The sequence below is a fragment of the Orbicella franksi genome, unplaced genomic scaffold, assembly GCF_964199315.1.
Source record: "Orbicella franksi unplaced genomic scaffold, jaOrbFran1.1 SCAFFOLD_31, whole genome shotgun sequence".
In the NCBI taxonomy this organism is placed as follows: Eukaryota; Metazoa; Cnidaria; class Anthozoa; order Scleractinia; family Merulinidae; genus Orbicella; species Orbicella franksi.
In genome coordinates this window covers 79,081-91,654 of record NW_027670514.1, presented here as the reverse complement: position 1 = coordinate 91,654, position 12,574 = coordinate 79,081, and the positions used below count along the sequence as shown (strand labels likewise).

The 12,574-nt window shown below is 37.7% G+C and overlaps 1 protein-coding gene across 1 annotated transcript; it reads right to left on the bottom strand.

The window, feature by feature from the left end:
* Positions 1-5,465: 5,465 nt before the first annotated feature.
* On the bottom strand, positions 5,466-11,610 carry LOC145472352 (uncharacterized). Its single transcript, XM_081454944.1, has 3 exons — positions 11,003-11,610; positions 7,553-7,686; positions 5,466-6,339 (listed from the first exon to the last, which is right to left on the bottom strand). The coding sequence occupies exons 1-3, from the start codon at positions 11,285-11,287 to the stop codon at positions 6,018-6,020; spliced, it is 741 nt and encodes a 246-aa protein (XP_081311070.1). The 5' UTR covers positions 11,288-11,610; the 3' UTR covers positions 5,466-6,017.
* Between the last annotated feature and the right edge of the window lie 964 nt (positions 11,611-12,574).

Sequence of the window (12,574 nt, the reverse complement as noted above, 5' to 3'; positions counted from 1 at the left end):
TGGCACGCGAGCTGTTTGCACCCCACTACAGATGGGGTGAAAATCGTCAAGTTTCCTTGCCTCAGAGCTCCTGAATATACAGTCAAGTGACAGAAGTCACGACGACAGATAAGAAAACCAATGCAAAGTAAATCTTATAAATATATGTTTGATGTCACTTTATGGTACCTATAGTTTTGAGAATAGCTTTTGGAGAAACGACCATGTATTTGCTGTGTTACGCTGTAAATCTGCAGAGAATTAAAGTGTGGGTGTGTAGGTTTGGCGAAACTGTGACAGTCCCCCCCCCCGGTTTTGCTGGGTGGTTCTGAGCTCCATTGGGAGGAGATAGTCTGTAGGTAATCTGGCATTGGCACGCGAGCTGTTTGCACCCCATTACAGATGGGGTGAAAATCGTCAAGTTTCCTTGCCTCAGAGCTCCTGAATATACAGTCAAGTGACAGAAGTCACGACAACAGATAAGAAAACCAATGCAAAGTAAATCTTATAAATATATGTTTAATGTCACTTTATGGTACCTATAGTTTTGAGAATAGCTTTTGGAGAAACGATCATGTATTCACTGTGTTACACTTTAAATCTGCACAGAATTAAAGTGTGGGTGTGTAGGTTTGGCGAAACTGTGACAGTCCCCCCCGGTTTTGCTGGGTGGTTCTGAGTAATAGTAATAATAAATAGTAATAATAAAATAATAAATGAACACAAAAATATCCCAGTAATTAAAAATAAACATATAAATAATGATAACTCCAATAATAGTGAAAATAATAGTACAAGACAAGTTTCTTGCTCTCACAATCTACAACACTACAGTCAATCTCACACTACAGCATCAAGTGTGTTCAGCCAGCAAAAAACAGTGTTATGATTTAAGTCATAATGTCTTTTAGCTAAGATTTGCTTGAACTTGGAAGGAAGGGACTTACATAATAACAGTACAGTTGAACCCTGCTATCTTGAAGTCTCAAATGAAAAGAAAACAAATTTAGATATGCAAAAGTAAATGACTTACAAGCATACCCAAGAGTAAATGATTTGGTTCAACTGTATTATTGTAGCAATTTTAGTAATATTTTGTATTTACAACATGGAAAACATGTATCGTGTTTCTATTGAGTTGTTCCACACAAGTGGAAGTTTGGGAAAACAAGAAATGCTGTGTGGGAACATGTGCTGCAGGTGTGTGTTTCCATAGCTTTTTTGAGTTCTCCCAAACTTTCACGAGTGTTTCTGTAACTCAATAGAAACACGAACATGTTTTCTATTTCTTTCAGAAAACACCGCAACGAAAACAAAGGCATACAACTTGTTAACTTTGACTATCAAATTGTAAATTCTCTTTGCTCACACCATCATTGTGTCAACAGCTTAGGGCTGTTTTCTAATCAGCTGTATGACATTTGTTGGTGGAATTGACAAAATTTGGTCAGTTCTATAGCAAGAAAGATAGTGACAGTTTATACAAGAGATTTTTCTGCCGGTCTTAAGTGTCGAAAGTAGAATTTGATATTATTTAGACTGATCTCTTTCTCTTAATTCAGGTACCAGATTTTTGTCCACTAAGAACTGAAATTCCTTGATTTTCTATTGGATTTTGTCTTAATACCATGGAAACTGACCAAAGCTAATTACTAGCTAGTAGACTATCAACTTGATTTGTCATTCAGGGCCTGCGTTTTTCGAAAATAACCACCTCTCTTAGGCTTTCAGGGTGGAAGCTGCTGGAACAGCACGTGATCAATTCAAGCCAATAAGAATTGGAGAAAATTTATTGGTGAGCTATAATGGAGGAGATTGTATAGTTATGTATTTTTTGACAGTAGAAAACCTGGGTGAATTATAATATGAAAAGCTGGCCATCGATGACATGTAAGAGTCCAGAAAAGAAGTTGAAAAGTGAAATAAACTAAACTCAGCCAGTTTAAGGTTGACGTGTTTTTGGTTCGTTTGTTTGATATATTTAAGAATAATTTTGTCTTTACAGCAGAACAGAAAATGGTACCAATTCTTCAAGGTCAGGGGAAAGTCAGCGATTTGTCAAAAGTCATTTTTTCCTGACTCCAAATACAACTCCCTGACTTTTCCTTGACCGTGAAAAATTGTTCGTCTGTTTTCCAGAGAGACTATTTGCTGACCTGTGACACACACCTTTTCTTCACTTTTTCAAGAGCAAGTGACAACGCCAAATGTAGTGGGCCTTTTGTGGACTGCATTAATTTCAGTGAAGAATGAGGAATGTGGGGGTTCTCCGAAAGAGGACTGTGGATTCGTGTTGATCATGACTCTTGATTGTAGGTCATGGCTCTAGCAAGAGCCTTTCTCAAAGACTCCTTCATTTGATTTGCAATCTCCACTCCATTCCCACAGCAACAGGAGTCTAAGGAGAGAGAAAGGAGGAATCCACTAAGCATGCTTTGATTGAACTGGTTGACAAAACAAAAGACATCAAATGCAAGCTAGTGTTTTCTTTGGCTAAAATTGAAATCTGTTTTCAACTTGTCTCTTATTTTTTTTAAAATTATTCCGCCTGAGTCTGTTATCAACTTAGCACTCTTTTGCATGGCTGGCAGAGAGGAGATAGTTCGTAGGTAATGTGAGAGGGATGGCCGACATGCTTGCACCCCTCTGGGCCCTGAGGTGATTGGCTTGGGGGGAGGGGGGGGGTCACTGGATTCTCAGAAAAATAGTTTTTAATTTGTGGTGCGGACATTACATTATGTCCGCAACTTTGAGACCTTTTTCAGTAATTTACATTACTTTTAAGTGAGATTTATGCTGGCCTCTTGGATTGATATCAAAATTATTTTAGTAAAAAAAAAAAACCTGGCCTGGTAGGTTTTCTCTGCTCAGAAATTAAGAGGGTTTAAGTGTTGTGGACATTAAACATTTTCATCAGCACTGCCACTAATAATAATAATACTCTATTCAAATACAGAATACAAAGAGTATTTGAAAAGGAGGACCATGAGGTTATCCCTGTTTAGGTCCCCTAACTAAAATTACAATCTAAAATTTAAGCAATGAAACAAACCTTTCTCATCTCAGAGAATCAAGCAAAGAGGCATGTACTGGCTTACAAGCACTGTCAGTCACTGTCAGTTTTATCACAAAAGTACTGCATCAAGCGTGTTGAGCCAGCAAAATACAAACAGCGTAATGATTCAAGTCATAATGTCTGTAAGACACTTGAGAACCTTCTTAAATTAACTGCCCAAAGGTATCGGGAGCATCGTGGACTCGCAATGCAGAATCACCCTTAGACTGAACTATCTGCGTGCCTTACACTTTTCTGTATCTTTTTTCCCACCAGTCATGTTGTCAAGGAAGCATTGGTTACGATATGGTTTTTTGCTTATTTTTAACAGAAGATTTCCTTTATTCTGATTTGATTTCAATCTTGTATGAGAAGAAGTTGATTTAGATATGATCTCTTTTTTTTAAAGATTATTTTTTATCTGTATAGACTTCCTTATGGCTGGAGTGACTGTTTTCTTCATCAATTACTATCGACAATCGATATCGATCAAATTGTTAATTAAGCAAATTGTTCATGGATTCAATGAATATTTCGTTAACAGTGCACCTCACCTTGCTCAGAAAATAACAGCTAACACCAACTGATCATTCAAATACCACTTGAAGGGAAATTACATGGATTTAGCGCTCTTGTCTCCTGACTGCGAACAAGACTGAAATCAAGAAGGAATTAGAAATAACGACTGCAATCGATAACAAAGAATTTGCCAGTGATTAGCCATCTGATTGAAGAATATTCTCATCTGCGTCTACACTTTTAAGTCGGCAAACTATCATAAGTCATCACACCAACTATCAAAATTAAAAGATAAATAATAAATAGTAATAAAATAATAAATGAACACAAAAATATCCCAGTAATTAAAAATAAACATATAAATAATGATAACTCCAATAATAGTGAAAATAATAGTACAAGACTAAGCATCAGTTTTAAAGCAGTTGATAGATACCACAGCTTACTAAGTGATCAAAAAAAATACTCAGCGTAAATGACTGATTTCAAAAACATATTTCTCGATCGAGTCACTCTCGTGGAAAATCGTCATGGTTCTGATTAATTGTAAACATCCTTCATCCGAAACATGTAAATTTAAAGGTTGTGTGGTCTCTTTTCACTGTTTGATTCCACCTCTACACGTTTATGTCGGCAAAAGACTATCATAAGTTATCACACCAACTATAAAAATTAAAAGATAAATAATAAATGGTAATAATAAAATAATAAATGAGTACAAAAATATCCCAGTAATAAAAAATAAACATATAAGTAATGATAACTCCAATAATAGTGAAAGTAATAATACAAAATTAAAGGATAACTGAGCATCAGTTTTAAAGCAGTTGATAGATACCACAGCTTACCAAGTCATCAAAAAAAATACCCAGTGTAAATGACTGATTTCAAAAACATATTTCACGATCGAGTCACTCTCGTGGTTATGACTAATTGTAAACATCCTTCATCCGAAACATGTAAATTCAAAGGTTGTGTCCCCTCTTTTTTTACTGTTTGATTCCACGTAAATTTGGCAAGATTAATCGGTGACAAGCAAAAACTTATACACCCTGACATGTCTCAAATCAGGGCTGACTTTCGACGCTGCTTAGTTTCATTTTTTTTCCGGCGATCGAGACAGTACAAACTTAGAAAGAACTGTTTACCTGAGCAGAAAAATCCTCAAAAGTGAACTCGCAAATCCGCCATTGGGATCAGGCCCGCGTGACTTTCAGTCAGCGGTAGGCCACGACAACCTCACGTAAGGCCTACCGAAAAGTCTCCCTGTCCTCCGATGAATGTCCCAAGAAATAGAAATGTAATTATTACCCTCACTACGATTATTACGATCATTATTACAAGTGAATTTATGAAATTCCATATATTTGAGCTTCCCCTTCAATGTGCAATACAACATTATTAGATTCGGTGTTTGTGATATCCAGAACAATCAAGCTCTCGGTATCCGCATATCACAAAAGACCTCGTCCAATGGCAGTTATTGTTCACCATTATTATCGTGAGGATGATGGTGCCAGCAGAGAAAATTTACATTTTGACGGTCCAAGTCCACAGACCTGATTTCTTGTTCTTCCAGAACTCGATAGAAACATGGCACACGTTTTCAGTTTCTTAAAAAGGCCATCTTCGATACATCAACATTCTTACATGGCATTCTTACATGGTTCTCAGGACAAACTTCTCAAATGTTCTGTATTCTTCTCAGGACCGGGAGAGGAAAGCAACTCAAAAAAAAAAAATTGCAATTTTGACCTGAAAACCTCGGAGCCATGTTAGAATATTGATACATTGAACGCGGCCTATCGGAACTTTAGTAAAAGAGGTACTTGTCGCTACCGTATGTCAAAGACAATAGAGGCGCACACCCCGGTTTTGCTGGGTGGTTCTGAGCTCCATTAATCAAGTCCTTCTGGAGTGAGAACTAACTTGATTACACAGTACTTTAAAATATTCTGATAAAAGTATACAACTCTTCCCTCGCTAACTGAGAAAGACATCAAACCAGGGTGTGTAGTCTGCGATTTAATCCCGACGAAATTCAATTCCGACTCTAAAAGCGAACTGGTTGGAAAATTCTTAAACTACGGAAACACTGGAAACATGACTGAGAAAGTCCCTCCATTCGTCATCACGTCGGAGGAGCCAGCGTTGCTGAAAATATTGTCAATTAGCTAGCCTTTCATGATGGCTTCAAGTCCTGTTGGAGTGAGAAGTAACTTGATTACACAGTACTTTAAAATGTTCTAACAAAAGTATAAAACTCCTCCCACCAGGGGCCGGCATTATTGAAAATATTGTCAATTAGCTAGTCTTTCATGATGGCTTTGTGGATCTGCTGTCTCCACGTCTGAAGCCGATAAACTCCCGGGCGATTTTTGGCTGCTTGGACTGACACCGGAGTCAGACTACCGACGCTTTCATACCACTGTTGGCCGTCGAGTTCCAGTTTGTACATGTTTGCTCATATGGCTTTGTACCAGAGCAAACTGACCTCTCCATTTTCCTGCACACAATGAACTTGGGCAAGGAGAATTTTCGGGGCATTCACAGTGCTGGTGTCTTCCACGCAAGCCACAAAATCTCCCGGCTGGAACTGACAAGGCTCGACTGGTTGCGCAGCCACGACTCCCTCTTCCTGGCTTCCCTCTGCAAAGTCCCTGGCCAGGTCGACAGCAAGCCGCTTTCTCTCATTGCAAGTACGTCGGTTATAAGTCTGCTGTGCTTGTCTGGTTGAATGTCTCAGTGCGGCAGCCAGCGAGGATTTAAGCGCATCGGTACAGTTGCTATGAGAAACAAACAAAGAAACAAACAATTATTTTTCAGACAGGAGCCCACCATAAAAAAAAATTCGGCAACACGCAAAAGTTTTAATATTTTGTTGATCCCCAAAGAGAGGATTTGATACAGTAAAAACCCACAAGTAAGAACCTCGGGATTTAAGAACCTTCAGGCAGGAATTTGCTTTTTTAATACCCCAAAATATAAGACCCTCTTTAGCCAAACAAATTCCAACAGGTTCTTACATGTGAGGTTCGACTATTTAATTTGTATATTTTTTTCACCAAAAACCAAAAAGTTGATCGAGAGTTTAGAAAATTGAATTGTTAAATGCAACTCAAAATGCACAATGTATGTTAAATTTGAACTGTTATTATGAAACAATTATTGCTACAATTTACAGAATGCATCATTTCTACGTAATCTTGGTCTTGGTTCAAATGCTCCATGCATGTATCCTCTTGCAGTTTGATCATACATTTTATATACAGTACTGTATCATTGATCAATTAATGTTGTTGGACATTTGGCAACATGGGTACATTAATAAATATTTATAATGAAGAACAGACCAGATTTTATACTACTTTCTGATAATCAACAACAATGTCTACTCTGTAGAAATTAAGAACCTAATTAAGAACCTACTTAGCCTAAACTGTCAATAAGTACCCCATAATACAAGAACCTGTTATGCCAAACTCTGAAAAAAGTAGGTTCTTATACGTGGGTTTTTACTGTACCATATCCAGCTCAGCTTTCTTTTTTGGGAGAAAGGGCATTCCGCAAATCAAGCTCTTGAGAATCTGACTTTTAGTTTTACGGATCTAGAAACGATGAACGAGTCATCGAAACATCATTCCAAATGATCGCCACCAATCTTTACTCTCAATTGTTTACTCAAACCCTCCGTTATTATGAAACAAAAACAACAACAACCGCAAAAGCCACAATGCCTATATATTTCACAGGAGAATGTGGCCTTCAATCAGCAGAATTAAAGTTGGTTTATAGATCACTTTTAAAACCAAAAAATTAATATGACTCCAAACGAGAAATTCCTGAGGGACCCTGACTGAATACAAATTGGAAACTGGAGTAAGCAAATGAGAGAATACCGCATTCTGTAGGCCCATGATTAAAATAGTGTCATCAGAAAATGATTTCACTACGGAACCTCTTATTGACAAATTCTAAATCTAAGGAATGTCAACTTACTCTTGAGAATAGGCCCATGTGATGAATGACGAACGAAGCATATTCACCGAGACCAGTTTTCCAGTAAGTCCATAAAACACAGTCTTCAGGTGCGCAGAGAATGCAGCTGCAGTGAAGGCATCTCCATTTTTGCTCTGTAGACAAAGGGGAAACAAGAATCAATTTATTAAAGTGCCACTATGATGAAATTATCCATATCCATTTTCTTACATTTTCGTACAGAATAGGTGTTTCCTAGATATCTTGCCAAATTTCAATCTGTTACGAACATTAGAACTCGCTCTTTATGGACCTTTATTTCCAAGAATTTACGACCACCATTAATTTTCCTTGTTCCAAGTCTTGGTTGAGAATTTGACAAAATGACATCATTTTCTGAAAAATACCGCACGGGTTGAAATTATAATAACAATTAACGTGGAGAATTGCATGAATATGCGAACCAAAGTTTTTGTTATTCCTTATGCGAATTGCTGTGCTAATTGTTATTATAATTTCAACCCGGGTGAAACTACCAGGGGTGAGAGATTGAACTGTTTCACCCCAGAGAAAAGCAACACATTCCAAACTCACCCCTGCAAGGGTGAAAACTCCCCTTGGAAAACCCCAACACTTGCAGAGACACCCCCCAAAGGATTGTAAACTGGCTTCAGACATTCCAACACACCCTGGGAGAATTCTCCTGAGAGAGCAAAAGTCCCTGAACACTTGTTTTAGGTAAGGAAAAGTCCCCTTTCAGAGTTGTAAGCTGTTTCTTACGACAATATGCCCAGAATTTCCTTCTCGATATCCATTTGTTTTACATTTGCACAGAATAGGTCTTTCCTAGATATCTTGCCAAATTTCAATCTATTACCAACATTAGAACTCGCGGTTTATGGACCTGTATTTCCGAGAATTTACAGGCGCCATCAATTTTCCTTGTACCAAGTCTTGGTTGAGAATTTGAGAAAATGACGTCATTTTCTGAAAAATACCACACCAGTTGGAATTATAATAACAATTAATGTGGGGAATTGCACGAATATATGAGCCAAAGGTTTTGTCATTCTTTATGCGAATTGCTGTGCTAATTGTTATTATAATTTCAACCCGGGTGAAACTGCCAGGGGTGAGAGATCGAACTGTTTCACCCCAGAGAAAAGCAACACATTCAGAACTCACCCCTGCAAGGGTGAAAACTCTCCTTGGAAAACCCCAACACTTGCAGAGACACCCCCCAAAGGATTGTAAACTGGCTTCAAACATTCCAACACACCCTGGGAGAAATCTCCTGAGAGAGGAAAAGGTCCAAACACTTGTTGTAGGGATGGAAAAGTCCAATTTCAGAGCTGTAAGCTTTTTCTTAAGACAACATGCCCTGAAATTTCCTTCCCTTACCTTTACGGTTAGGGTTAAGGTAAGGGTTAGGGTTCAATCCCATTTCCAGGTGGTCAGAATGGAAACTTGATTTTCTCTCATCCGACAGCCATGAATTTAACCAGTACCCTTCTCTTTTTAAGGGGACAGCTAAGCCGTGCTTTTGTAAACTCCCCTAGTGTGCTCAGATTACACCTACGAGGTCACACAATGCAGGTCAAGTCACGCCAACGATATGATTTGTGAGAAATGTATTAGAGATTATCAGAAATGTACCGACTAGTCAAAATATCGTAGCCAGGTTTTTTAAATCCATTAATATACTTTTTTTTGCCGGAAAGAGATTTCAAAAAATTGTGTGAAAGGAACATTTTTTCCACTCAAAAAAAATACAGTGGAACCTCGATTAAACAAACCTCTATTTAACGAAGTCCTTGATATAATGAACAATATTCTACGTCCCTGCCAAAGTTACAGTAGAATGTACGGAATAGAACCTCAATATAACGAATTCTTCAATATAACGAACATAATCAGGAAGCCCAGACGTAAAATCTACCTTGATATAACGAATTACAATGTCAACACCCGACGGAAGATAAACACTGAACAGATCAACAGTCAACAAATCCTTGTAATCCTTATGGTAAAGAGACATCAACCTTTCAGCCACCGGCTTATTATATGTCATAGACATTGGCACTATAGTTTTGCGACATCAATTAACTTCTGCTCTATCTTCTTTGAAATCCAGATATGTTGGGTAGTGCAACATAACAACACTAAGCCCGTTTCCTTGTTTACATAGACAATTTTCTGTATAACCTCTATGTTGCAACATTTTTAAATCGCTACTCTGAAAGTGTCGTTCTTTTGTACACAAAAGCTGCGCGTCTGCTCAAAAGTGAAAATAATTGATACTGAAAGCCACCATGCTTGATGAATTGCATCTCAAAACGCAGCACTTCTGGGTGATGAAAATTGCATTGAATTGCATGACAGAAGTCACCTGTGTTACAAATCAATCATTAACTATGACCTCGATATAACGAACATTTTGGTCGTTTCCCCTTAAATTCATTATATTGAGGTTTTCAATATAACGAACCCTCGATTTAGCGAACAAATTTGGCCGGTCCCCGGCGACTTCGTTAAATCGAGGTTCCACTGTACTGATTATTATTAAAATACTGAGTATTTTAACAACAACAACAGTTTATTTCTACTACTGTAAACAACTAAAAGAATTTACAAGATTATAATTATAAATAAATAAACAAACAGTAGTGGGACACCCTAAATAACTAAAAAGCTAAACTAGTTGGGTGACCGTAATTGTAATAATTAAAAATTTGAGAGTCAGGAAAGAGGCACAACAAATACATTGGTACACATAAATATCATAAACTTGGTACAAGAGTAACTATACAAAACAAAACAAAATAAATAGATATAAACCATCAAAATATCAGTAAAGATTAATAGAGACTAATGAAATGCGAAGTTAATTCTTTTTTAAATTGATTAGAAGTACAACACTTGAATTTAAAGAGACAGAGATGTAAGGAGTACATGTATAGTTAAGTGTGTACTTGACAATACTTACTAAAAATAACAGGATGGAATGAAATATCCATAGGAATGAATTAGAACCGAATGTGATGTCAACAACATCTTGTGTTTAAAGACGATGGGTTCTAGAGCTGATATAGGTTATGGGGCCGTGTGACAAATGTTGATAAGATAACAGAAAAGTGAAACGATGCCAAAGAGATAGGAATAAAATCAATAAAAGACGAAATCACTGTCAATTTGGGCAGCCATTTCACTAAAGTTCCAGTTTCTGAGGAGGGGATGATGACTGTTTGTTGCTAGTTTCAGTCTTGCAACAGAGTTTGTCCTATATATATTAGCATAATAATCTGTGTGCAATGAAATGCCGAGAAATGGATTTCTTAGTTTGGCCGCTTTCGGGCGCGCCGTTATAATATCGAAAGCCATGATAACGAACGATTCCAAAGTAGCACTGAAGTAGATAAATAGCGACGGGTAGGAAAAATAGGTGTTAAAGTGTTCCAACAATGGACTTACCAATCCAGAGTTAATGAAGCAGGCTGTGTTTGGCGTGAAATGGACGGGCAGTGAGTGAATTTGAATCCTCCAGGCAGCTTTGTGTCCAAGATGGCGGCCTTCGCAGAGCGGTATGTGACTGACATGCGTGGAAGAAACTGAGGGAAGGGAAGGGAGGGGACGGGGGCAGAGTGAAATTTTGCGGGGCCTGTATCTTTTGATAGGAGGCGTTTGGAGGGTCGGGAAACTGTGGGTAATGATCTGGGCCCTCCACATTCGCGTTTGACGCGTACACGAGAAGGCCATTTTGAGTGCGGAGTGTTGAAAGTGAGAGTAAAAGAGATTGATTTTGTGCGGTGGGGATGGGGGTCAGGAGACAAGAAGGAGTGGAGACTAGGGGTACTTACCATTTACATAGGAAAACCGGAAATTCCAGTTAGAAAATCAAATGGTTCGCGCCATTCCGTTTGGGAAGCTTCAGAAAATATGGGCTGTGATTTGAGGTGATGCTATTTTTCTGCTCTTTTAGGTCTCTTTAGCTGATGTGGATATACTTTATAGTGATTCCCTCTCCCGCAACGTCGCATTTAATTGTTTAATATTTAAGCCTGAAATTTCCAACCGGATGGTTTTTGTAAATGGTAAGCACCTTAGGTTCCATGTTGTTAAGTGCGCCATATTTTGGAAGGCAGAGATAAATATTTGAAACTGCAAATAAACTGAGCGTATTGGTAAGTGATGTGCTGGTTTTATTCTAAGGTAGCCAGCGTTAGCGAGTGTGTTGTTTTGAGTGAATTCAATCTAAGAAGACACTGGGAGTCGATTATCGTAAATAGAGCGATGAAGCTTATCTCAGTTGCAACTATTTAGAAATATAGAAATGACAACTGGAAGATTTACCATGGCTAAAACCTGCTGAAAGAATGAAATGCGCTTTTTATTAAATTCACTTGTGATATGTCATGAAGTTATATCTTGTCTGTTTCTTGTCAGCGATGTGGTTAATTATAAGAGATTGTTTTTGGGATATTCCGCACTAGGTTTTGATCATGTAAGCATGTGTCATCATGATATTACACATACATACACACATAAACTTGATTTAAGTGTCAACAAGGATTAAGCTCCGAGCTAAGAGCTAACTGGGGCCACTTGATGAAAAGCTAAAAATGGAGCGCTCAAAAACTTGGAGAAATTTTTAATGCTGAAATTAGAAATTGTTAAATTAATCAAGTAAGAAATTTTGAATTGAATTGAGTAAGAATGCGTTCTTCCCCCTTTGGTGGAGTGATCATTTCTATGATTTCTAATTTCATGACATGATCAGAATATGTGATGAAGTAAGAATGTCTTCTTTTGTGAGTGCTTTAACTTGTCAACAATGCAGACCCAGGTATTATTTGGTGTGCAACCTCTTTTTACGGAACCTTGCCAAATGATATTATGGAATGAAAATTAGAGAAATGATACTATGAAATTATGAAAGGGATATTACAGAAATAAAAGCTGACCGCAACCGAACCCCGGATTTTTCAGCTTCCAATTTACTTGTTTTGATTGTTAGACTTGATCCAATGCTTTGCTTTTTACATG

Bases quoted from the DNA above. Each gene is read 5' to 3' on its own strand.
- LOC145472352 (XM_081454944.1), bottom strand. From the start codon at position 11,287: ATGGCCTTCTCGTGTACGCGTCAAACGCGAATGTGGAGGGCCCAGATC. The intron at 7,687-11,002 runs GTAAGTCCATTG...CTTTGTCTACAG, and splicing joins GCTTCATTAACTCTGGATTG to AGCAAAAATGGAGATGCCTT. The intron at 6,340-7,552 runs GTAAGTTGACAT...TGTTTCTCATAG, and splicing joins ACATGGGCCTATTCTCAAGA to CAACTGTACCGATGCGCTTA.